Genomic DNA, 27,565 nt, shown 5'->3' with positions numbered 1-27,565 from the left:
TCTTCCTCCCTCCTCTCTCCTCTCTCCTCTCTCCTCTCTCCTCTCCTCTCCCATCTTCATCTTCTTTGTCTTGTTTTTCTTGGTCTTGTTTTTCTTTTTTTCCTGTGTCTTTCTTCCAAGGATTAATCTGTTAGCAGATGCATAATCTATGTTTAATCAGTTGATGAAGAAGATACCAGCTGCTTATTGAAGGAGTCAGGCATATTCACCATTTAATTTTTTTAAAATATTTTTTTTTAATGCTGTACATTCAGTTAACAAATGTCAGTAGCTTCAGGCAACTTATGTCTGCTTATTGGTAGTGATCAGATTACAAATGCATTTATGAAAGAACTGATGTAATATAGAATGCATTAAGATATCAAGTAAAAGTGTCTTATTAACTCTTCTGTGCATGGATGATAATCTGGTTTGAAGCATTTCTGTCTTTAGGAAGCTCTGTCCAGTTATGCTATTGGCATCTCCAAGTCTCTAAAACCAACGAAATCATGTATAGAAGAAATAACTTGCGGTACTAGAAGGAGTAATAAACTGAAAGATCAGTATCTGCTGGGGTGCATGTTAGGCATTTTTAACTTTGTTTTAAATCTTGAGTTGGAAAAATTAAAAAAGAAGTTTCGTATAAACCAATTTTCTTCAGTTGAGGTGCTTTTATGAAAAATTGGTTATTTATCACAGAAATTAAATAGAGAAAAACTTTCTAACTCAAGAACATATAACAGTGCTTGGCTTTTAACTTTATGCTTTTTGCATCCTTCGCTACAAATATCATTGTCAACTGATTTTGATTATAAAGTATTTAATACTCTGACGTGTCAGAGTATAAAGAGAATTTTCTTTTGTCTGGTTTAAAAAGCCCTCCAAGGCTTTTGCAGTGAAATTATAAAATGTGTGTCTGATAACTGGTACTAAGAAACATATTGTTAATGGACTGGTGTTTCACTTACCCTTCCAGCCTTCTCAGTCATCTTCTTAAAACGGTGAAAGGTTTCCAAAATCTTTATTAGTTGTCTGTCCTTTTGATTGTGATCTAATTTGAAGTATCTTTGCTGGCCAATAGCTTCCTTTGTGGACACTGGGAATTACTGTGTTGAAAAACCTGTCATGGATGCCGAGGTATTCTTAACATCTTACAAAGGGCATGGAAAATGTATTTGATGAGATGGGAAGTCAGTCACTTTTCAGAGTGTTTCCCTTCTCTGTAAGAAGGGAACAAAAGCGTAACTGGAGCAATAGTGCTGTATCTGCCTGGAAGAATCTAGTAAACAAGGGATCTCAGCTTGATCCTCTACAGAACACACTGCGGGGCTGCGCTTCCTCTGCAAGAACCACATAATATAATGGCACGCAGTTTCTGCATTATAGTTAGTCCTCTAACTATAGGATTCCATTTTCTTGAGCTTCAGTATGAAGTGTGTGCTCCTGGAGTTCTGAGTCCGGAAACAGCTTAGATTTAATTTATAAAATATTTACGCTTGCAACCTTATAAGAGGTTGCTATGAAGCACCCCAGCTCTGTGCTTACTGCAGTGAGCTCACAGCTGAGCCTGGGGTGAGTGTCCCAGGATTGGCAACTCCTCTCTTTTTTCCTGTCTTCTTCCTCATGCTTGTTAATCAGAGACACATGAGGTGGTACTCTCAGAGTTTTTAAAATGCAAATTTTAATAGATGCTAAGGATATTGAGGATCAATTAACAAGTTACCAGTAGTATTCAACCTGGGAAAAAGTAGGAACTGTACAAACAAGTAGCAGAAACAGCTTCTAAATCCAAGGGAAAGGTGTCTTTCTTGCTGCTAGTTCTGCCAAGTTAATTGACATTTTTTGATCGTTTATGTATTTGACTCTTTGTTTCAATTGACAAATACTCTGTGGGAAAAGAAACTAAAACCAGTTTCTTTAGTCCAGCAAGGAAGTCCTTGTTGTCTTTTCAATACAAACCTGTGGGAGTTTGAACCCGAGTAGACAGAAGAATTCCTGAAGACTGAAGAATAGTGCAGCAGGCAGGAGCAAACAGGTGTTAACTGATCATAAAGCATCTGACTTGGTGTTGCAGAAGATTTCTATCCAAAACAGCAGTGAAACTGCTGAACAGACTTAGTAAGCAGAATGAGGGCAAATTATATAAGTTCTTCTAAGAAAGGATTTGGTAGGTTTATGAAGGGATTATACGATGGGATGCCCTGCAATTTCAGGTCAGTGGAATCAAAGTCTCAGAGTTCTTAAACTCTGCTCTTTACAGTTATTTTTACATTTTTACTCCACCAGATGACTTAAGTTGCTTTTGCTTATTATTTTTATTTTTTTCTTTGTTTGCATTATGGTTTGCAGTGATTCTGTGTGTGTCTGTATGAGGTTGTGCACAGTCTGTATTTTAGAACTAGCTGATAGCAAGAATTGTCCCAAGTCTTGTACAGTAGTAGCGCTGCAGAGTTGCAGTCCTTTACAAGGAGAAGGCAATTTCTTTTGCAAGTGACGAAGAGTATTAGCCTGTGTTGCAGACTGTCCTAGATCAGGTGTCACTGCACACTACAGGCCTATGCTCAGATTTCCATGGCCCCACACATGCTTTCTTTCTCAGCTAGCTCACTGAAACCAGTAATCATGGTATGACAATACACTAAATCTAACTTTAAAAAAAAACTTTGTGCTGTATTAAAAACAGCATGACAGAGAATGAAAGCAGAGCCCTCTTCTCTTGGTTAATACGAATTTGTTGAAAGTATTTCTTTGGTTAACTTTGTACTGACAGGCTTAATGCCAGATCAGGTATCATCTTGTTCTCTCCATTCTAATTTTATGCTGGATCAGTTACCCTCTGTTCTCCTGGCATCAAAAACATAAAGGTGGCATGAACTCCATATCTTTTTGATGTGAAATGTAGTCATGTGCCTGAGGCTAAATCCAGATCAAATTGGCACTGCTAAGCAATCTAGTAGAGCAGAGGTCCTGTGCAGACAATCATGGGATCTAGGCCTAAGTAGGGTATATGCTGGCGCACAGAAACCGTCCGGTCCTTGACAAGTGTCAGGGAACAAGTTCTCTGCTTGTGCCCCTGTGTCTGTGGGTATAGCAGAGACTTGCAGTCTGGTCCCTGGTGCTACCACCTGTTTTCCTCCTTGCCCAAGAATTGATCTGTTTCATTACATTGTTAAATCTTTCTTAGGGCCTGGCCTACATCAGAGAAATTTCGCAGTCTGCCTCAGCAGTCAGGTCCTGCACTATGGAGACAGTTTGTCTTAGTTCTGGGACGAGGTTTGATGCTTTGTTCTGGCATGTTTTTGCTGTTTTGTTTCCTTTGCTACTGCTGTGTAGGATACTTGTTTGTGTTGCAGACAGAAGAAAACTTGGGGATGAACAGAGATTGTGGTGAGGAGGATGTTTTTAGTTCTGCATCTACAAGTGAAGGAAGCTTGGATGTAAGTACTAACGTGGCTTGTAGATGCTACTGCATTCCTATTAGATCCTGCAGTTTCAATAACCAGAAACCACTGCTATTCCTGATGCTTAGCCAAGTAGAAGTAGAAATAGCTTACTTATTAGCAGCCTTAGTTATGTGAGTGCACGGTTTGCCTATCTTGATGATGAAAAAATGCACTGCACTGTCTTCAAATAAAACTTGGTAGCTGCACTATAAATAAAGTCTCTTTCAAAGTTAAATTGTAAACAGTTGTGAGCAAAACGTGTTCTAACCAAGGACATAGGTTTTGTCACTGTAAGGCAGTGACAGTACTGCACGATGCAAGGGTATGTTTGCCTTATCAGTGACATTTAGAGGGGTTTTTCTTCTTATAAAACCGCACCTCGTTTTTATCCCTTTACATGTCTTCAGCAGCATGGCAGCATTCCATTTGTTTCTTAAGTATTTTGGAGGTAGAGAATACTTTTGTTTTAAACTCTGGAAATATCCGAAAATATTTTTAAGTACTTCAGTTTTGGATTACTAAAATCCCGTCAACCACATTTAGAAAGGTTTTAAAGTGCCTGACAGACCACTTAGTTTAGGCATCTAGTTAGGAAGCATGAGTCCTAAATATTTTTGTAAGGCTGTTCTGGTGGATTAATCATAGAATCATAGAATGGTTTCGGTTGGAAGGGACCTTAAAGACCATCTAGTTCCAACCCCCCTGCCATGGACAGGAACACCTTCCACTAGACCAGGTTACTCAAAGCCTCATCCAGCCTGGCCTTGAACACTTCCAGGGATGGGGCATCCACAGCTTCTCTCGGCAACCTGTTCCAGTGCCTCACCACCCTCTCCAGGAAGAACTTCTTCCTGATATCTAATCTAAACCTCCCCACTTTCAATTTAAACCCATTACCCCTTATCCTGTCACTACAGGCCCGTGTAAAAAGTCCCCTCCCAGCTTCATTGTAGCCCCTTCAGGTACTGGAAGGCTGCAATAAGGTAAACGTGTGTAAATGGTGTGTCTTTTTGTTGCTTTTTTTAATTATTTGGCTTTTTGCTACCATGTTTTCAAAACCTGGGCAAGATTCTGTTGATGACATGATAGAAGCCTGAAATGTGAGGTTTAGCTCTGAATCCCCATTTCACAGAGAGGAATTTGTAAAAGGAGTGCTGATCTGTAAAATGTACTGCTCACTAGTCACAGAGAAGGGTGACAGAAGGTCGTGGGGAAGATGGAGGAGTCAGAAAACAAATCACAGATAAAAAAGTTAATAGAAGTCAAGAGGGAGAAGTAGATGAAGTGATTGGTTGTGAGGTTAAAAAACACCTCACTGAAAATCTGTGAAGACTTCATAATGAAGAAAGCTGAAATAGGAAAGCTGCTTATGACACTAAAAATGTGGGTAACACTATAAAGATGAGTGTTTCAGTGAGACACCCCTGTTAATATAGAATCCTAGTGGAGGGTGATGTGGGTAAGTGAGTTATACTAGGCCAAAGTGTAGAAAATCCATGAAAAATACTGCCAAAATAAAATCATCCTCTGTTTTGTGTTCACTGCCATTATACATTTAATCTCAGTGTCTTGAAACACAAGTGCTAGAAGAGGAGGTAGAGAAAGAGGAGGGATTCCAAGTGAGGACATGAAGGTAGTTCAGGTACTCTGAACTGTCTTTTACACTACTGTGTGGTGATTTCCTCAGAAGAGAAACATGTCTGAAATTTTGCAGGGAATCTTGCAGGGTAAATCACCCATCTTTGTTTTTCCTTTGACATTGATGAAAAAAGGTTTTCAAAACTGTCTTGGACAGTTTCTTGGACTTTGTCTTCTAAAGGCACAGGTGATAGGGAGCCAAGGAATCTTGAAGAGGTAAAAAATTATTTCTTTTATTGAATTACATGAACATGTAAAGGATTTAATTTTAGTCTTCAAGCCATTGTTTGGTGCTTGAGTCTTCCACTTCTGGCTTGACACCTGTATTTGTATGAGCACTGATCCCACTAGGACATAAGTAACTACTTGAATGTATTGACGTAGTTCCATTTAATTTGGTACTATTTTGTTAAATCTTGCTGAAGATGTAGGAAGTAAGTCCAACAGACCTAATCAGCAGCACAGGAGGTCCGTCCTTTGAACAGTCTAGATGGGCTTCAAGAAATAGGTCAACAGCTGTGATGTCTGAAGTGAAAAATTCTCAAATACTATCAGCTTGGCATAGCTAGTTGGCACAGATGAGTTGTATTAAGATAAAATTTGAGCGGAAATGCTGATGAAAGCACTTTATAATTTTAAAAATTCAACTTAGCAATTTGTTGTGGGCTAGACTTTGGGACCCTTGATCATTCTGGGTAATTCCTTTATTCCACTTGCTCAAGTGGAATATCCTCTCTTATTTCTTCAGTGAAACTGATCATCCTTATTCAAAATAGGTGGTGTCTTACATAGCCATACATGTGAAATAAACATTTAGAGCTCATTATATAGAAGTTTCATTGAGCTAAGATAGGGCTTTTGGCAAGATACCCTCCAGCAGAGGCTTCCTCTTTTGCAGTTTCCTCAGGTCTACTTTCTGCTACTGTTTTGGGTCATCTTGAAAGTGTTTTGCCTTTCTGTGGAGGAATCGTAGCCAAAGTTTCAGGTGTATTTCTGGAAGGGAAATAGTTTGCCATTGCCTTCATCACAGTGCCAGGAGATTACACTGGCTAGATCAGCAACATTTTTCTTGCCTATAAGGAAATAGGGAACTCACAAAGTACTGCTGAGGTAAGGGCACAAACTTCAGTATGTCTAGTTTAAATGCTTTTCTCACTATTATGTGGTGGTGGTGGTGTGCACTGAATTGTAGAAGTTGTGATTCCATTCTGGGTAAGGGTAAATCACGTGGGGTTTTTTTGTTGTTGTTGTTTTTTTTTGTTTTTTTTTTTTTTTAAACTGTGCAATATGAAGGAATGGATTAAAGGTGTAAGAAATACGAGATTCTTAGTATTTATTCAAGCACAAGTTATATTTGATTTTTAACCACCAAACCATTCTCAGCACCGTATTTATCTATTATTGTAATTATTAATGCTTCTAATAGATTGTTGATGAGGAAGTAGATTTCTAAAGTCAAGATGGGAAAAACAACACTTATTTTGAGGTGAAAGGATGTTTGCTTACGGTGTCAACAAAAATGAAGGCAAAAAAAGAAAAATTTGTTAACACCTTAGAGAGTAGGAGCATAAAAATGCGAGAAAAGAATTCTTCATGACAGTGCTCAGAGTGCAGCATTTCATTATACCACACCTCAGCAAAGGATCTGAAATCTAGCGGTGTATTGAATGAAATCTAGTGGTGTATTTTAAATGAAGCAGAAATGTTTTCCTTTAACCTGTTCCAGTTTTGTGCTAAGCAGATGGGTCTCGTATCCGGGTTAACTTTTCACAAATTGAATGCTATTGAAATACGCTGGTGTATAAATACAATATACAAATAAAGCTGTTGGAAGTTGCAGCACAGTTAACCATATTCAGCTTTTTGTGTGGCAAAGACAGCCAGAGCTAGAATTTATCAACAGCTGGGGAAAAAAAGGAGCTTAAGTCATCTCTGCCGCTTGGTGTCACTGTCCTCAAATGAACAGCTCTTGAAGGTGAAACCCGATATTTGGAACGCCGTACTAAAATTAGCTGGTTTTATTTTGGGGGCCTTTTCATAAATCAAGAGTGAAAAAAACGCATCCCCAGTGCTGAACGACCTGTATCTCTGATGTGGAATTTGTTTATGTAATAAATCAGCTTGGGAAAAATATTTAGAAGTACAGCCAGGGGCACTTATCAGAGGATTTGAAACTTCAGCACAAAGTCTTATCACACGAGGTTTCTCTAGTTCAAACAGCACTTCAGCAGAGCAGTGTTAGAGGATTTTCATCAGGATCATTTTTAAAAAGTCTGGTCTTGAGTGTATGTCTGAATATAGGTGTTACTCATAACAGAATCAGTGAACCTAAATGAAGGAGATAATCCAGTACTTCCCTGCTTAATAAATCTGTCATGCCTATTATAATGTATGTTCATGAACAAACTATCAGGGAGAAGGAATGTTATTTCAAATTCCAGACAGTTGTCAGATACGTTTAAGGTAGGTGTATTTTCTTATTCATAGTACTTGTATAATTGCAAGATCATATTCCAGAAGAAAAACACTCCGCCAAGATTTGAAAAACAGTCATCAGGACTTATAGTGCATTAGTATCCTTGGAAGTCACTTCTTAAATGGTGGGAACAGCTATTTTCCCTATAAAGGCTTTTTAAAAAAATCTGTTATTTACTTTTTCAGGGCCTTATTTGTTCTTAATGTACTGTAATTTTCATGCCCTCATTGATGGCAGGAGTTATATCAATCATGATACATTTTCCAAATTCAGAAGTGTTTGGAAGAAGGATCAAGTACAGTTATGCAAAAGTGATTGGAAATGTGATTTCTCTTCAACCATGTCAGGTCCCAGGTGATGGGTTAACAGCATCTACTGGGAAGGATTTCACCTCACGTGGCCAGGTACTGTTTAGGGCAGTAGGAATGAGAATACTTCCCTTGTCATCTAATGGAAGTTAACAGCCATCTACTTGTAGTATTTCCTTGTACGACAGTCACATTCAGTTTAAATTCCTGTTCCCATGTTCTTGGTCTCCCAGCAATGCTTAGGATAATGTTGGTTACATGGGTTTATTGGTACTAGAAGAGTCAAATCCTGGGATAGTTCAGTTGTATTTTGTAGAGTTAGAACTATATGTGTACACTGTCGAAGGCATAGGTGACCCTGAAACAATTTTGCTGAGTGTGATTTTGTTTGCAGAACATAAAACTCAACAAACTTGAGTACAGAGAGTTGCCTCAGTACTGCAGCTGACTGGTCTGTCCCCAACCATCTTCTGTTATGGGGTGCCTATAGACAGTAGATTCCAGAGGATGACACTAGGGAAGATCAGTATAGTTATAAATGTTTTCCTTTGTGCAACTATTGACATGACTACAAGAAAAATACAGTTATTAAATACTAGAGTTCTCAGGATAAGGTTCACTATCACAGTGAAGTTAGTTTTATTTTTACATTCTGTGTAAAAATATTGTGTAAACGCTAAACGTTCTATTGTTAACTTTCCTTGATAAGAAAAAAGGTTTGCCAGAGCCAACTGGCTTGTGACTAGCATTCAGATAATTCCAATAGGTGGCAAAGATGACATTGATAAGCTTTCTTTCTCCTCGTCTCCTGAGGGCAGGACAAGAAATAATGTGCTGTATATATATAACAATGAAAATATAACTTGGGGGGGGGGTGTGTGGAAATCTGGCGACGTGGCAGTTTGACAAGGGAACAAGTTATTAAAGAGACTCTGAAATCCTTATCATCACCTAATCTATAAAACCTCCAAAAATGTCTAGAGGATGAGCTACACATACTTGATTTAGTCTTGGAACAGAGGGATAGATTAGGTGGACCGTGAAGGTGGATGCCTTTCAGCCAAGTTGCGACTGCTGAAGAAATGCGGCTGTACTCACCTCCTTTTGTGGTGTGCACTTACAGGATATTAACTGTCTTCGTTCATGTGAATCATAGATATTTTTACATAATACAATGTTTTCAGATTTTTCATACGGTGTGTGATAGCAGAAGGAGCGAGCTTGGAACAGTGGCTGCCTGCCACCAGGCTTCAAGTTGTTGCTCCAAAGCGTGGTGTTACTAGACCTCTTCAGAGAAAAGGTCCTTGGAGGTAGTGTAAAAAAACCATAAAATAAAATCTCAGAACCAGCTGAACTACTCTGGTTAAAAAAAAAAAAAAAAATTAAAAAATTAGCCTGGGGCAGACACCTGGAATGGAAAGTCTCAGCATCTATGGGTAACGCATGGTAAAGCTACAAGCTATTAAAAACAGTATCTGGTGGAGAGACGTGTCGGCTGACCCCTGTTCTGTCTGCGCTGCTCAGTTTGTACTACCACAAGATTGCCAGCTTCATGCATTCAAAAATCACTTGTCAGCTCTTGCCCTTACCACACAAAAGTGGCTTAAGATCATGAGATTTGAAAACAAATCATTTAGGGTGGACTTCCCTTCTCTCCATTCGTCTTCTGAGCGTTAGGTTTCTAGAGGTCACATTTCTAAACATGTTTTTGTGATGGCGAAGGCTTTATTAAAACCAAAAGAGTGTCACGGAGTCAGTGGTTGCCAGAACCTGCATCTTTACATAAAATTGCATGGCTCAGAGTAACATCATCACAACACATTGCATTCAAGATGCTGCTTTTAAAAAGACAGCTCGGAAACTTCAGTTTAACTGGGGTGGATTTTGCAGGACGTTTTTGAGGAAATATTCTCAAGAAACGTTCGGAGATGGACAAAGAGAAATGGATCAGGTCGAAGCTAAAGGACTTGAGGAAGGTCATATCTGCAAAAGGAACAGGGAACAGCTATGCCTGGCAGTGCCGGTTTTAAACCCCATGGCAGCGCAGGGTTCTGTTGGATGCTGTATCGGAGCATCCCAGAGTCAGATTTCCCAAGTTTTGAAGCCACTGAAGCACAGCAGGAGTTGCACGTTAAACCCTGTCCATCTGTGTCTGCTACCTGCCTCTGCTCAGGACTTAAACCTTGAGTCAGCTGCTAGATGTAGGTGTTCAAAGCTTTTTCTCTGAAAGCCTACCCCTGGTAACCAGAATGTGAGAGGGAAGTTCAGTTCCCTCCTCTGCCTTTAGAGGTACCAGCCAGTCGTCTTCTATCTCTTGGGACCATGTATTGAGAGAATGATTTCCTGCTTTGCGAAGAAAACCAACATACTTGCTGGGCTGGAGAATGCCTGGAACAAAGCTGTGAGGTATTCTTGATGTGGGAAGCGCCCTTTTGTAAAAATACCCAAACATTCAGTGACTCAGAAAGAGAGAGCAAGAGCAAGCTTAACTGTTCAGACCAGTAACGAAATAACTTAAGTGCGGTGGCAGCTTCGGGTTCCAGCGCCAGAGATGTTTTTTCTGTGTTTTATGCTAAGCAGATGTTAGATCCAGGACGTATGTAGTCACTGGAGCTAGAACTGGAGGAGCCAAATGGCCGTTGCTCCCTGCCCAGACGAGTGCCCTAATCTCAGCCTCTTTCTAGCTAAACTCATGTTGTTGAACAGAGAATAATCTCTCTGCTCCCCAGAAGGGGGAAGTTTGGTTTTTCTCAACTAGAAGAAGGTTTTGAACTTGGTTTTACCATATTCTTCCTGAGTCATTGAACTTGGGTCACGGGGAGGACAAGACAGGAGAGAAATAACCCCGGTTGTCTGTTCTAGCAGTTGTGTTTTCTGTGGAGCCAGGTTTCTCAGTTGTGCTTTAACTGCACCTATTGGGTCAAGCCCCTTGGCTGATGGAGAGGTTTGCCAATTGTATGGATCTTGATGGAGTTCAGGCAGGAGGTTAGGAGCATAGTTTCTCTGCAGTTTTCACGCTCAGCATGCCCAGAAGCAGAATTCTGGTTCCAGAACGGTAGTAAGTGCATCAGAAGGGTATGTGCCAGGTTTATCGAAGGCAAAGCACGAAGTGGTGTGGGCTGGGGAGGCCCAACCGAACAGCCACATGCTAAGCTGTGTTAGCGTAGGCAATTCGGCTCCCAGACCTGGGCCGCATGGCATCGTTGGCTATGCTGTGGATGTACCCAGTCAGTCTGGAGTAAGTTGGCTCAGATATCTCCCTCGGATGTTTAATTAAGACCTGGTGACACACCCTTAACCACCCAAATCCTTTTATGTCTGATTCATCTTTTGTTACTGATTTCGCTGAAAAGTTCTGAAGTTAACTCACTGGAAAAAATAGAATAAAGCAGCAGCTAATAAGACCAATGGCTTTTAATTTGCATTAATAAAAGGACATTAAAAAAAAACCCAAAGACAAACTTAAATTCCATTTGAGATTTTCTGGTGACATCTCAACCACTCAGGCTTTGCTTCCTTGGTGTTTAATATTACCGGAGCCCCGTAATAGTGTATAATAGCCTTGTAGTTCATATTTGGTCATAATTTATTCAGCATATTGTTCTTAGTGTAACTGGCAAGCATGCAGTGGTGTGGAAAATACCACCTTTAAAAAAAAAGTTTATGCCAGGATCAGGCTTTTCTGCAGCTGGATAAGCAGAGATGTAGTTCCTTTAAAAAGTCTCGCATATTTCTGTGTACGTAAAATGCTTTTTGTGTTTAAGTTTGGGATGGTCTGGGAATGAGTCAGGGAATTATTAATTCCACTGCAAAGTACGTTTCTGTTTGATTTAATGATGGATATCCAAAATATTTCTTGTAAAGCTTTCCAAATTTAACCACTGTAATGAAAGGATTAGTGTGTATTTATGCCAGTGCCCTTTACTAGGCGAAATCAGAAATGGCTAATTGTATGTCATCGACTCCATATTTCTGATATGCAGTAGAATTTTCTTTTTTCAGGCAGTAACACCTGGTTTTGTAGTGGCCTGATCTGAATTGCATGTAACCACAGATTTATTGTGTTAGTCTAAAATATCCTATCAGCATAAGTACATTTTAGATACAGTGAAGATTTTCAGCACCGGTAAAGGTACGATTTATTTTCTTTTGCAAACAATTTCTGAGGCATGAGCGCTAATAGGATTTGGTTCTTTTCCAGCCTCTTCTGTGGACAGTGAAGACTCAATTTCATTAAAAGTAGTGGCAAACAATAACATTTCTTTTAATTAGATGATCTCATGATTTCCACACGTATTTGTTCTGTGCATTATTGGTTGGCAAAACTGAGCTGCTTGGTAGCGTGTGAAAACCCTATGTCTCAATAACGTCTTTATGGCAGGTGAGGGAGGATTTGCAAAATAGCATTTGCTGACAGGACACAACGCATTTTACTTTGATGGAAAAGTTTTCCTGAGTGAACCTTATGGCTTAGTTCTCTCATGTGAAGTTAAATCTACATGAGGCTTAGTGGGCCTTACAGGTCTCCCTTTGACTTAAAGAGGAGTTGTGTGTATGAAGCAAAGACCATAGAGCACTGTGTGTGCTGCTCAGTTGTTCATCACTACAAAAAGAGACCTTCTAGTGCCTGTAGTCCGTGCAGATGTTTCACATTCATTCTTCTTTTTTTTAATAAACAAATGAGGGATTTGTTCCCCTAACAATTCTACTGGTCTTTCACGCGTAGCTCCAATACTGATCTTCCCCTTTGAGCTTAGCAGAAATGATTACAAATAATTTCAGACATAGCTTTTTCTCTTACTCTCCAGTGTTTAATGTTTCATTTGGGTTCTTGGCAGCATTTTGGGATGCAAGCTGAAGAGAGGAAGGAGTGTGACAAATAGCAGTCAGTCTTTTTAAAGACTTTCACAGCATCATGGAGTAGTAATACCTCCAGTCAGATCCATTTTCTTTTTTTTTTTTAATAGCATTTACACTTTTAAGCAGATCTCAGAATACTTGGGGAAACTAATGCAAGTATTTCTGGTTTTATAAACGGTCAGCTGGAAGGCCAGAAGAGAAATCAGATCAAGCTAAATAGCGAGACGTAGCCCCGCAGAGTTCTTAAATAAGCGAGTAGCTTTAGGCGTAGGCATTGCACCCACTGCCTTTTTCAGTGTCACACCAAGCACCTGTTCGAGTGCTTGGCTAGTTCAGTTCCTGGGTGACCTGGTGAGAGAGCCAGGTGCGACCGATGCCTAGGACATGAGCTGTGTGGGCAGTCTGTGACGTAGACTGACACAGCGAGATGGAGAGATTACTAGCAGATTTATGGTTGTTAGTGTTGTGTTCCCCCCGGGGCACCCTCCCTCTGATTATAACATTTTCTTCATCCCAGCAAATGCTCGGGTACACATCCCGATTGTGATCTCTCCTGGTTTCAGCACAGAGATGGTGTGATTTCACGGGCTCTGAACGGAGCTGGTTCTGATTTACACTTGTTTGCATAGGACAAGAGTCAGGCCAGTAAAGAGTGCACCGTGGAGGTTTGCCTTGTAAAAACCTAATGGCAATGGATTTGACAGAAGGGGGGAGGGAAGAAGAAACATTTAAGACTATTTATTAATCAAGAATTCCAGCAGCCAGGCCTTTCTTGCCTTGATTCTGGCAGATGTACAGATGAGAGATCCTACGCAGAGACCGTTTCTGCACTAACAGAGAAAGCCCTTCAGATGTAAACATTTGAGCAGCTGGCTCAAATGGGAGATTAGTGCAGCGGCGGTGGGAGGGAGGGTAACAGTGGATAGTGGCGCTGTCTAAATTTAACTAATGTTAAACGAGGTCCTTGTTCTAGTTGGAGGGTTACAGGTCAGAAAGATAGCTAAAAATACTGGCAATTGTACGAGTCAGTCCAAGTCGTTAACTAGTATTTAATTAAAAGCAACTTGCCTTTCCAAAGTTGTGGCACCTTCCTCCCCCGCTCTCAAAAGAAAAAAAGGAAAAAAACCATGTTTTCAAAGAAAATATTCTATGCAACCTGTTTGAATTAAGGAAAAAAGCCCACTTTATCCTCTATCTATGGGAAGGCAGTGCTTTGAGGCTTCTTAATGTTTTTGCTGTGGATCGTGAACTGTTTCAATATCTTGTTCTGCTTTTAATTTCCTGTGGCTGACTATTACATCAAAAGAAAGCATCACGCTGAGGGTGAAAATAGTATAGGGTCTGCTACCTTTGTAGATGTGTGTTCAAATGCTGTTTAACATCATCTGGGGTGGGGGTACATTTTGACTTTTTAAACCCTTGCCAAATAGTTGCACAACTATACATCAGGGTATCTGATCATGCATTGGGGTTTTTGGGTTTATGGCTAACAACTCATATCCTTTATGAGTTGTTAGCCATTATCGACACTAGGCCACTTGAAAATCATTCTTTCTTTTGCTACTTCAGGTTCTCTTCTGTATGGACAAAGACCTTTTAACACTTTCACTGTCATCTTTGAAAATTTAAGACCTTTGTTGGACAGTTGACACAGATAAACCCCTTGAAGTTGCTTAATTTATAGAGCGTTCTCTCACTGGGGAAGGAGAAAACCCCAAAGTAAACATGTTAAGTCTTGTAGAAGATGAGTTGCAAGCAGTGGCAAAGGAAGGGAGCGGCTTTCACCGACCAATAATTTGTTGCAAAAGCAGGTTTTACTTTGTTATCTGAAGCGGTACATACCCAAAGAAGTAAGCAGAATTCTCAGCGTGCTTGCCCTGTTTAAGATGTAATTTTGCCAGTGAAAGTCCAAGCGTAGGTACATGTTCTATCTATTCCCACACTTTTGAACTTCATTGTCAGTTAAATCTGGGACTGAGCTTCAGAAGTTTCAGCCACAGCTCCTCAGTGGGGACTGCACTCCAGTGGTTTGGAATACTCTAGCCAGTGGGAATAAATAAGTCGGAGACCTGTGATTTCTTATTGTTTCACACTACACTGACAAAGGAAACAAGGCTGTCCATAGTGGGAAAGTTATTTGCTTGGGAATAAAAAACATTCACAAGTCAAGCTCTGGTGACCTAAGGATATAGTACTGAATTTATAGACTTGCAGAAACTTAGTTGGCTATATTATACTGCAAAGGAAGATTTTTATCTTCATATTTTTATATGAAATTATATAATGTAGGAAAAGGCTGAAGTAGCTTGGGCTCTAGCACAGCTGTACTTCCAGTCACTTTGCAGTATCCTATATTCTCGCTTCACTTCTGTTTAGAAGGTGGGCTGGCCTAGGCAAAGTCAGTTAAAAGGATAATAATGGGTGCTCACAATAGGAAAAAAATTAAAAGTCCAAGGATGTTTGAAGTAATGTTTGAATATAATTCTAAGAAAATTCAGATGGGGTCTGCTTCTTTATTCTGAACCCATTCTTCTGTGCCCAATTATTGAACTTCCATGATTTTTGCCAGCATGTTCAGGATAGTGATTATTCTCCAAAGAGGGTAGCCTTTGGAGAATCATCCAAGATGGAGAGGAAGCTTAGATTGGAATTCCATGCTCTTGCACGATGCAGATCCTGAAATTAATTTGCTTATGACTTCTTCAGTGTATAAGCATATGTATTTTCTCTCCAAATTGTTCATCTCCTTTAATGGGACCAGCTTAATTTCTGTAGGTATTGATCTGTAGATACTATGAAGCAGAAGATGGATGTGTACGACACCTGGATGTGCTCTACCTGTTGTCCAGGAGGAGAGTCTTGCCTCTAAACCTTCTCTTCACCCTTATACTCCTGACCACTGATGTTGATCTGGGGCTAAATTTTAATCTGTTATAATTCAAAATGATTTACTGACTTCAGTACTTGAGCATCAAGCTATGAACATGCTGGATTTGAGTTTGTCTTTAGTTTTTTGTATTCTGCAGCAAGTTGTCATACCTCCTTAAAAGACTGCTTCAGTGCCATTATTTGCTGCTAGAAATTCTCAGCATAGAAGCTGCAGATACAATTTGGAGATTTGCTCAGGCCACCCCTTAGGGTTTCAGACTCAGCCTGTTGTGCTCAATGTGTGTAAGTTAAGTGTACATAGACACACAAATGTGCATACAGATGGCTGAGAGAGCTAAATGAAGTAATAAATCTTCTGTGTGTCTATGTACCTGTGTTTGTACATAGATACATGTATGTACACACACATGCATATCCCGATGATCTGAAAGCGCTAATTGAAAGAGTAAAATTCCTGGCTGTTAACTTCTGATTCATGTTGCTAGAATTGTCTTAGTGACTCTGTAATTAGGATGTGTGTTAAGATTTGCACTAATATCAGAGTTCAAAAGTTGATTTGTTCTTCTAATTTAAGTTCTAAAATCTTCAGAGGTTGCATTGTTTTTCAGTAGTATTTTTGGCAGTGTTTTGTCATTAAAAAGTGTAAAGTTTCCTTTTTGAAAATTTGCTCTGACAGTTGGTTGATTTTATTTTTCTACCTCTAGCTAAACACCTACAGTACCAAACACTTCAAAAGGGAAAGTAGTTGCACAACTTCATTCTGAATTAACAGAGTATTTGTGTGGGAATTGGATTAGGGACTGGAGCTGGAAGTCGGTTCCCTGAGCTTGAGTGAATCAGAGCAACTCGTTTGACTTTAGGGAAGTTCTGCAGATCTTGATGGAAATTTGCCTTTGACTTACAGTACAGATTGTCTCCATTCATCAACAGCTATGAAAAGTAGAGATTTTCAGAGGCTGAAAGTCAGATGCTCAGCAGACACTGAAATGTAATGAGAATTGGTCATTAATGTTTCTTGTCTCCGGAAAACTTGCATAAGGACAACACTTTAGTTAAAATGGGAGAAAAACACTTTTTAATTTAACTGGAATAAAAATACTCTCATTAAAACCCAGAAATTATTTCTTCAAAACCAAACAAATACACATCCAAAAAACTCATGCCAGTAACTATTCCATTCATAATTCTGGTCTCCATAAATATTGGCTATGAAGACATACATTAGAGCAGATACTTTTAGATTTTTATGTTTTATGCGAAATATCCATCTCCTCCTCCAGTATAAATTGGCATATCTACAATGAAAATATATTGAAGATGATCAACTCTTGTGGTTTGATGGTTCCTATATGTTAAAAGAATTTATTGCAGCAAAAATTCTTTTCAGTAGTTTCAGAGTTCAGTTTGAATTTCAGAAGGACATATATCACAAAAATAACTTGTCTTCCATGAACCAGCGACACTGGCTGATTGATTTAAGAGAAGTAGTAAACCTAGAGAAAATAAACTCTTACTGCAATGATGAATTCATTTAGCTCAAGACCTCTGATCCTTTTTGTGGTTATTTGTGACTGATGAATGCTTAACACCAATGGAAATTATGAAAATGTCTTTTTTGCTGTTGCTGGTCTTTGACCTTTTGAACTCTCCATTTCCTTAAGCCTGTTGCCAGACCATTAATACAGATTTTGATTTTTGATTTGATCGTTCAAAACTCTTGGATAGAGCTAATCTGTTTTTTCGTAGTGCAGAAATGTAAGTGAGAGGGGAAACCAGCCTTTTTAGAAAGGCTTTTTTTAGAAGATGTGGCTTTTTCCATCCTCACTCTTCCAAGTTTGCTCTCACCAGATCTACTAATGGTCTTCGAAGGCCAAGTGTAAATAGCCTCTTTTCAAATGTTCTTTCCTTGTTTTCCTTCTGGCTTGATATTTTTCTGTCTTCTTTTCATACTGGGATTGAATTGAATTTTGGAGTCCATGTGAATTTTCCTCTGTAATTCTTTCTTCTTCAAGTTTCTTCAAAGTGCATTTTTCCCTTAGGGTCTGTCATTGGCTTTTAGACCACTCTCAGTAAGTTTTAAGATGTTTCTTTGGTTGTTTTCTTCCGTTCACCCTCATTCCATGTCTTCATGTGCATTAAATTCCTGGGACAGGAATGTTTATTACATGTTCAAAAATCTATATATTAATCCCCTTTCTTTTCAGTACTGAATCTTTACCAGTTTGAGGTCTGTTCATGTGACTTTTCCCCTGCTGTCTTCACGTCAGCAAGTGAGCATTAACATCGCCATCTTTCTGGGCTAACATGAGGAATCATCTGAGTTTTCTTGCAGAATGTGGGTTCTGTCCTGCAAAGTCTCCTTAGTTCATTGTTCCTTCCCCAGGACATGAGCCAGTACTCTATCATCACTTTTATTCAAGTCTTCTGCTTTTTCTTTGCTCCTCTCCTTTCCAGATTTTTGTCTATTAATTTCTGCAAGGACTTCCTCTCTGGTCAAATCTGGTGAACATACTCACTTCATTTTTCACCATAATGACTGTGGTTTTGTTTCCCTCCACGCATTTTCCTGTGTTCTTTCCTACTTCTTTCTTGTCTGCTTTTGTTCCACTTGGACAAAGAGCCAAAAGACACTCGTAGCGTTTTCAACATTTTTTCCTCACTTCATTTTAAAATTCACCAAACTCCCTGCACATCTGTCGTTACAAGTCCATCTTCTGTCCACATTTGATGGGACATTTCATCTCAAATAGATAACCCTTTCCTTTTCTTTATAGATTAGCTCTTCTGGTTTTTTAGGTCTGACATAGTGTATGACAAAATTTTTTCTTTGTCATCCATCTGTTGCACTATCAGGTGATGGTAAAATTATTTAAAATATATGCGTGTAGCTATGAGAAGATTCTAAGTAATGTGAGTAGCTGAATTTGCTGACTGCCTATTTTTTGTTAGCCATTCCCTTTTGGGAATATTTTGAATTTAATCTTTCTCCCCATATTGGCTTTGCATATTTGTATTGTCGACAGTTATGAAAAATCTATTTCCAAAATACAGTCTTTTTTTGTTGTTGTTTTTGTGGGCTGACACATTTTGACAGTCCGCTGTGAAAAAGAGCTGGACTTGTGGAAGATAAGTTTTTAGCAGTCTAAGCAGAAAGATGTAAATCAACCCTGAGAGGACACGTTTTATATATAAAATTGATTGTAGTATTTTCCCAAAACAGTATTAAAAATAAAGAAGAAAAGAAACCTCAAAAGAGAGCATTCTAGCAAGTGAGACACAAAGTTGTCCACACGCTTCTGAAAGTCGAGGTAAATCATTTTACATTCGCATGAAATGCAAACAGACCTTATCCTAAGCACCTGCCAGCAGCCCAGACTGTCACCCATGGTTCAGCACTGGCTTTGGGATTCATTCCATACTGCGTCTGCAGCCTGCACTCCTACCTCCCACCCCAGTGATGGGCAGACCGTAAAGTCTCCATTAAACTACCGAGTAGCACAGAAAATATGGGACGCAGAAATGGTTTCGATGCTGTGTTAACGATGGGTTTGTCTCACTAGGAATTGCAATAAAAGCAAGAATATTTACACTTTAGAGATATTAAAAATGCATCTGATGTCCAGAAATTAAAAAAAAAAAAAAGCATATGCTTTTTGTGCTGCCATTTAGCCTGGTAGTACCAGCTGCACAGCAGAAGGGCATGAAGGAAGCTGGCATGTTCTGGAAGTTTGTGCTTATATGCCTATGATTTCTCTGTGATGTGTCTGACACCTTAATGTGTCATTTTAAGGGATTGGACATGCATGTGTTTTTTAGAAAACATCATGATTTCAGTATATCCACTTACAAAGATACCCATCATGCACACATGCTGAAGTTCGTGGCTATTTTGTGGATGTCATTGGATTTATATCTTCTGATTATTTTATATTTCTTAGGTTGAAATATGTTATGATTTCTCTGTGATGTGTCTGACACCTTAATGTGTCATTTTAAGGGATTGGACATGCATGTGTTTTTTAGAAAACATCATGATTTCAGTATATCCACTTACAAAGATACCCATCATGCACACATGCTGAAGTTCGTGGCTATTTTGTGGATGTCATTGGATTTATATCTTCTGATTATTTTATATTTCTTAGGTTGAAATATCTTCTGATTATTTTATATTTCTTAGGTTGAAATATCTTCTGATTATTTTATATTTCTTAGGTTTTTAGCTGTATTTCTGGAAACAGATAATCTGGTGGAAAGCACAATATTAAGTGGAATATTATCTGGAATATTAAATGGAAAATACACAGTTTGTGTGGCTGTGAACTGAAGTTTGGTTTATTGAACACAGACCTACTTGCTTTGCCCATCATGTTCGTTTAGAAAATGCTTAGCAACAAAACGATTTTTCATCCTTCATAGGACACACAATGACAGAAATTAAACAAATCATGTATTAGAAGGGTTTGTAGCAAGTGTATTTTCATTCATTGAGTTGAGGCTGACTTGTCAGTGCTAACAGCCTGAATCGAAGAAGGTATGTTTCTCTTCTTTCTAACAAGTTCCTCAGCTCTGATTCACAGGATACGTGCTTGCTGGTTACTGCGATGACTTCGGTGTCCATATCGATGGGAGAGGACACAAATGATTTACGTGTGCCTTCCAAACACTGAATAATACACCTCAGTCTTCTCATTAGCACCAGGCAGCATGCTGCCTGCTTTCACCTTCTGAGGTCTTGTGACATGGCTCTCTGCCTTCTTTCCCTTTGTCCTACGATTCAGAATGGGGTAGTGTCTCCCTTCTCCTGCCAAGAGAGGTTATTAGGATGCTACCTTTTTGAAAAACTATTAATTTATTTAAAACACACTGACACTTAAGCAGAAGAGATGATACAAGCATGCAGATGTAGGTCAAGTTAGCTTGTCTTCCCTTTTCTGCATGTATTACTGTGATGGAAAAAAAAATCACTGCATCCATTTCCCTTGATCTATGACTGTGTTCTTCATTCTGCCAGGGAGAACTCCTCGGATTGACATGAGTGATTTTGGGTAGCAGTAATAGACAGATGTTCTGTTAAGCATGGAGATTGGTGTGACTTGCTTAAGTCTGAGGAGAGAAACATGGAAACGGGAGAAATTATTTGGAAGTACATTAAATTTTAAATCACCAGAGGTGGTTCAAAAGTTTCTATTCTTAAAGCTTTGACGAGTTGCATGTATCATAAAATCTCGAAAAAGTGTGAATGATTTGGTAATCTCTGAGTTGCTTGAATATGCATTGTTGAATTCGTAGATCTGTATTGCACTGCTTTATATGTTCCATGGTAGTTTATTTTTTGGAGAACTCAAATTAAATTTGTGATATCACACTGGCTGAATACTGAGGGAGATGAGAGTAGTAGCTGATACTGGTATTAGCAGTTAGGCTTGGTTTTACTGCATCTCATTCTGTATGTTTGCAAGAATTTACGGTTATATTCATGTTTAGCTAAAATGCATGTATTTCTAACCCATGTTTTCTGACCTACTCATGATTTGAGTAAAAAGTTTATATTCCTAAACATCAAAGGAAAATTTGACTGTAAAAAAAGTAATCAACTTATTTGTGATTTTGGCTGTGTTCATTCAGTATCCCTCTGATTTTCAGATGGAAAAGGCGTTTTGAATATTGCTTCACACACAAGAAGTGTAACAAAAAGTAAAAAAGATTCTTGGAAGCTGTCTCTGGTTGGGCACTCTCTTTGTCCTCAATGTAGCCCACAGAGCTTGAGTTAATACCCACACTTGTCTCCTATGTAGAAATTCATGAACAGTCTAAGGCCCTTGGTCTGTTTTGGAAAGCTTTTCTCCTGGAGGCTTCCACTTTTCTACTTCTCTCCCTTGGGTGGTTTTCATTCAGCTTTTCTGCTGGGAAAGAGGCTGGACCCCACAGGAGGTGCAAAGTGAACGTAAATCAGTCGGAGTTGGAAACCAAGGTTGCGCTCCTAGCTGTAAAGACATGGAGATACTTTACATCATGTGCCCTTATCTGGGTGAGGACAAGAAGTAATCAGATAGATTAACTTCTAGGAAGGGAAATTAGAGTTAAGGTACAATGAAAAAAATTCTGATGATAAGGATAGTTAAGCAATAAAACAACATAATTGTGGATGGTGTGGACTTGTGTCATAGGAAGGTTTTAGTAACCTCTGCAGGGACAGACTGGTCATGCTACTTTGGTGCTGGGAGATAAAGTAGATGACATTGTAAAGGAGGTGACCTCCTCGCACCTGGCACTGCTAGGATTTCTGATCAATGAACTTCGTACTAAAGCGAGAGGGGTGTGTACGCCATGGTGAGGGAGAACTGGCAGGGGCACAGGAGAGAGAACGTTCCACGACATTTCTGATTCTGGCTGTGTAAGTTCTGGTGTCCACCAAGTGGGCCCTGACCACAGGGTCTGGCATTGCAAGCTGGATACTGTAATAGACTTATACAAGCATAACATAGCACTGTAGTTGTACAGACTTCAAAGTATAACTCAAAACTTTCACAGTAGAACCTTGAAAGCCTACTCGCCAGACATATAAAATCAATGTGGTACCGCCCCTTTGAGTTACTGTTGTGGAAATGAAGTAGTTGCTTGTCTTCTAATCAGATCATTTCCTATCGAAAGCAAAATGCAATGAGATCATGAAGCAACATAAAGTAAACTGCATAAAATTGCTTTTGTTTGTTTGCTTGTTTTTAGTTCAGAGCAGGTAAAAGGTTTTTTTTCCTTTCTGACTGCAGACTATATGCAAGTACCAAAATCACAAGTGCTTCAGGGAGTACAAAAACCAAACTGTACTCAGTGTGGCTGGTTAGAAAGGAAAAGCTGAGTAGTCACACATTTGGTTTGTTTTTTTTCTTTTGCTTGGTTGTTTGGTGGGTTGTTTTTTTTTTTTCTTAATATGTCTCCAAGCAATCTCATGACCACAGTATTATGGTTTGGTTTTGAAGCAGGAGCTTGGATTAATTCAGTTTCGGTGTTGTCAAATTTAGTGCCAGTGTAAGGAATTTCAGTATCGTGTCAAGGAAGGCAGACTCTGACTTTTAATTTGTGCAGTAGGTCTGACATAAGCTGTCTTGGCGTTATAAATGATCAGTTGTAATCAGTCGTGGTGTCATTCAGCGAATCAATAGAAGTTTGCATTAATGGTGTTTAAATGTCCATCAGGCATAAATAGTCTTGCTGTCACTGAGTAGACAGATTTGTCTGCCCACTCTAAATCTTACCTTTTGCATTTACCCGTGGTACACTTGCAAAAAGTTATTTCCTTTATGATATTTTTATTTTTGGTCTCTGTTTTGGAAAACTGCGAAACCCTTTTTGCTGATACATCTGGTACTTTGAGTGCTTAAAAACAGCTCAATTGATTACTTTTGATTTAAAAACTTCTCAGAAGGAAATTGCATAACAAGACTGGGAGCTCAAATATGTGAGTTTTGGCAAAGAGCTGCGGAAGACAGACCTGGCTGTGTAGCAACCTCACAAGAAAAGAACTTGACATTTTGAAAAATTTTTATTGATCGGTGTGGATGGGGAACAGGAAGTCAAATCACTCTCACAGGCAAGCTGCAGTCTCTTCCTTGCTGACCTTTAAATGCCACTTAGTGTCATCAGAAAATCAAGGAAATGCTAATAACAGGGCTTTGGGTAAGAGAGTTACATATGAGGGATATCTTTTGAAAACAAACAGAAGCTGACTTCCATTTTTGTGCACATCTATTTTTGTAAAATGGAATTCTCACAGCAGTACAGTTGTATTTTTACTAGATTAATCTTGCATTATTTCATGAATAGTCAAACTTTCAGAAGTATCCATAATATAGCAGGGCTTCTCTTCATCCTTGAAAAGGGAGTAGTTTGCAACAGACATTTAATAACTTAATTCTTGGAACAGAGATTGACCTCTGCTTCAGGCTCTTATTCTGGCTTCTGTTGAGTCCAGAGGGCTATGGACTTTGGTAGTCTTGTAGAAAGTTGATTTCTCGGTGTATTTTGAACATGGGACGGGTATGCCTAAGTCACCAGGTTACTCTTAGCCTTCACACTCCTGTATTTTTAACAGCCCTTCCAAAAAGTCTTTGAAAGCTAAATTTCAACTAGAAGAATTAGTACGAAAAAAATCTGTTAAACTTGATTAAACTGTTTAACACTGAAGAAAGCATCTGGTACGTTAGAAAAAAAGGAAGTTACTTAGATTTCAGAAGTTTAATGAGAGGGAAAACACTAGCTGGCAAGTATAACATGGAACAGTGGATCCATGGAACCTGATGGCACCATATGTAGGTGTGTCTTGCTTCCTTCCAACATCTACTACATGGAACTGAAATGGACTTTAGTCCATGGTTGTGGTTCAGCACATGTTCACAACCCTTGCTCAACTGGATATCTTTTTTCTTGCTAGTTTGCATTACTTAATTGTTGTCTGAATGTCTGAACTGCTAGCAAAGTGATCTAAAACTAGTGGTCTACCAAAGGCTGTGATTTTACAAGTTGGAAGACATTTTTAAAAACTCTTTATATAATTCATTGCCATGAATTTTCTTTTTCTGACATGATTTGTCTTTACCCCCACCCTTTTTTTCCTTTTTTTCAATGTAGTTACAAAACACATGGATTGTAGGAACTGATTTTGATTCTGAGTAGAACTTTCATGCTAACCTGTTTGTCAACTGAAACAGAGGATAAGGGCTGAATTTTTTAGCCAGCGACGTTGGCTGCAATACTTGAGATTGGCTTTCCTCTCACTTCCTCTGCTGTAATTTGAGTCATTCCCCTGAAATCGATCCACCGGTAGCAAATTAAAACAAGAAATGAGAGATGGTTTGGGTAAATGGCACGTGCGTATCAGGTCCCTGCAAGTTCGCTTAATTAATGCCGCATGCACTTATTACTTGCCTTGCTAAACCAAACCTCCAAATTCCAGTGATTTGGAAAGAAGCTGCACTGTATCTAACACAACCTAAAATATAAAAGCTGGGTAAGGCGTTGTCTCTCTAGATTAGGTTTACAAGGAAAGACGAGTGACGCCAAAAACACTTTTGTCAGTGATTTGTGTCCAGCGTTTTTTATGTCTCTTAAAGCTAATGAGAAGGACTAACATACGCGGGAGAGCTTGAAGGTCTGCCTCCAGTTAGACAAAGCTCTCCCTGCTGAATGATGGGGCTTTCAAAACCGCTTTGAAGTTGTCCTCATTCCATTCCCCTGGAAGCCGTAGCGAGTTTTATTTTAGGGGAAAAGTCTTAACATGAGCATTCTTGAAATGCTCACTCAGTAAATAATGGGCTTGATGTAAAGGTTGGACTTGGAAAACAAAACAGATTAAATTCCAAGGCTTTTATTTTTTTTCTTTCATTACAGTCTTTTTATTATCAACTATTTATAGTGTCATGTAAGCATTACTTTTTTTCCTTGTATCTTCTCTTAAGAAATCCAGGCTTTTTAGACAAAAAAAACAGCTTTACAAGCTTTAGTTGTTCTTTACCATGTTCCTTCACAGTGATCTGTTGCCTGGAAAAGGATTCTGATAGCTCTTCAGCCACAAGACCTTGAGGTAGAATTGATTAGGATATTCATTTAAAACTGGATGCATCCTATCTGCTTACCTGTACCCTGTATTGGTAATGCTGAGAGGGAAGTCTTAGTGGCTTTTTATTATTTGTATGCATCTTTAAATCTCTTAACAAAATTTCTCAACCTTTCTATCCAGCAAGAAAAATCAAAGAAATAAAACAGTCACAAAAGCATCCCTCTAGAATACATTTCAAAATTATTTCGTTCGGTCATTTCAGGTGTGCGAGAAGTGAAGACTACTTTGTATTTCACCCTTTAGGAGTTTCTTTAGGAGTAAACAAACTTGGTTTCTTTAGGAGTAAACAAACTTTAGGAGTAAACAAACTTTATTTGATAGAATCAGGTACAGTACACACTGAGAATGACTTAAAACTTGCAGGTTACAGATGAGATCATCACTTTTTCCACTGCCCAAGATACAGTGCCAAGAAAAGAGTATATTTCTTGGTAAGATTAGGCCTAAATTTTTAAACCCCACCTTCCACTTTGAGCTTTTTCCTTTATTTGCTAGAAAGGTGAAGAAGCTATTGATGGTCTTCAGTTCAGAAAAGTTGGTGATGAAAAAGATGTGGCAAATACAACCTTCATCCCTCGGTAAAGCTCCAGTCAGAGGAGACCAGTGGCATTCCCTATTTGTGCCAGGTGCATTCCCAGATGAGGTCTGCTGTGCAGTGTGCAACGTGACAGATAACGAAAGCGTCCAGCTGATAGTTCTAAGTCAGTGACAGTTGTCATGTGTGTAGTGAATGCAGGACAAGGCACAAATCAGTTTGCTCTCTGCATTTAGCATTTTTCAGTTGTTGCAGGAATATATGGAACACTGAACTTTACCAAGCAGTCAGGAACCTGCATTACATACCTCTTTCTGCATTGCTATATTTTTTTAATCTCTTTAGGCTTCATCAGTGCTTCCTCAACAATCCTAAAATTAAATAATTGTCTTTTTCAGCTTGCTGCCCCATGTTTTTAATGTTTAGCTAAGATTGCTCTTGGCACTTGTGGAAAGGCATTATGTCATGTCACAAGTTGAATTCGCTGCAAGTTACACTCCTACAGAAACCCAGACACCTACTACAATGATGAAACAGCCATACAGTTGAGGCAAAGCATTTTCCAGCACTTTCCAGGTTGGAGGAATTAGGTTCGAAGAACTACCTCTTTTATTTGGAAAGTGATTGGATTTGTGGTGACCTTGGGTTTACTGTCAGCATGTATTCTCTGGTCTTGGACAATTCTGCCTGAGAGCTTTATGTCCTCAGTGGGTGAGTGTTGCAAGTGCGGTAGCATGTTCTGTTGTGGTAAGTACAGCATTATCAACCGTGGTCATCGCCCTGCACTTCCAGAATTTGGATCCTGCTCCAGCTCGTGGTGGATTGGTATCAGTGGTGATTTCACAGAAGCCATTCCTGAGAAGTGACCGTCTCATAACTTAATTAAAAAGTAAAATCTTCAATTTAATATGGAAACTTCTCTTAATTAAGAATAGTAAAAGGTGACTCACAGGTTTTGAGGGAAAAGTATTTGCAAGATCTTTATTAGCAGATTCAAAAATTTACGTGTCAAAACTAAACTAAACCCGCACAGTTTCAAGCTATCACGTTTCCTAGTCTGTCCTATTTGTAGATTTACTACTATATGACTGCATATATTTCTGTTTGTGTATTAATTTAAAAATGTATTAAGGCCTCGTTCTGCTCATCGTGCCTCCTGAGTTATTAATATTGCCTGTAAGCTTTGTTCCAGTTGACCTTTAGAAGTCTCCAAAAGTTACAGTTTGCAATTCAGCAATTTTGGCAGAGGAAGATACATGATTATTCATATCATTGTTGAAATGGTAACCAGATGTGTATTGTTTTTCTTCTTTCTTTCCTATTGTTTTTAAAAAGTGATGCTAATCCAAGATGTTGATCCATTTGCAGGGTTTTTCCACAGCACCAAATTCCCCTTCGGTGAATTCTCGTTCCGGTAGCCTGGGTCCCTCACTATCCCTTGGAAACATCTCAGGAATGACAGCAAACCCAGAAGTGAAAAAGCGCAGAGCACCTCCTCCACCAGTTTCGACACCTGCGTTGCAGCACATGGAGATGAGCGGACAAGAAAAGCCAGCACCACGGGTAAGTGGGAGCATGGAATGGGCTGCCCTGCTTCATGGGCTGGCTGCCATCACTTCGCTCATCAGAGCTAGGGTCACTGACAGATATTTTGGCCAGCCATTAACTGCAGATCAACTCTTGATCTTACAAAATAAAACAATCAAACGTCTTGCAGTTGCGTACATATTTACTGAACTTTCTTGAGACTGCTCCTAGCTTTCTACCATTAACGAGTCTTTCAGCATCAGAAGGATTTTGTGAAGTGTTATGCTAATAGAA

At 39.1% G+C, this 27,565-nt stretch overlaps 1 protein-coding gene across 1 annotated transcript in view; it reads left to right on the top strand.

Moving 5' to 3' along the window:
• The window catches only part of LOC104510091 (protein cordon-bleu-like), a gene marked incomplete at its 3' end in the record, with an annotated part of 43,968 nt that extends 16,661 nt beyond the window's left edge, over nucleotides 1-27,307 (top strand). The window contains exons 6-7 of the mRNA XM_010152237.1: nucleotides 3,333-3,416; nucleotides 27,113-27,307. Coding sequence (XP_010150539.1) covers nucleotides 3,333-3,416; nucleotides 27,113-27,307 — 279 coding nt within the window. The remainder of the gene's footprint in view (nucleotides 1-3,332; nucleotides 3,417-27,112) is intronic.
• Between the last annotated feature and the right edge of the window lie 258 nt (nucleotides 27,308-27,565).

This window comes from Eurypyga helias, unplaced genomic scaffold, assembly GCF_000690775.1.
Source record: "Eurypyga helias isolate BGI_N326 unplaced genomic scaffold, ASM69077v1 scaffold8530, whole genome shotgun sequence".
In the NCBI taxonomy this organism is placed as follows: domain Eukaryota; kingdom Metazoa; phylum Chordata; class Aves; order Eurypygiformes; family Eurypygidae; genus Eurypyga; species Eurypyga helias.
This window is presented reverse-complemented; position numbering and strand designations above follow the sequence as displayed.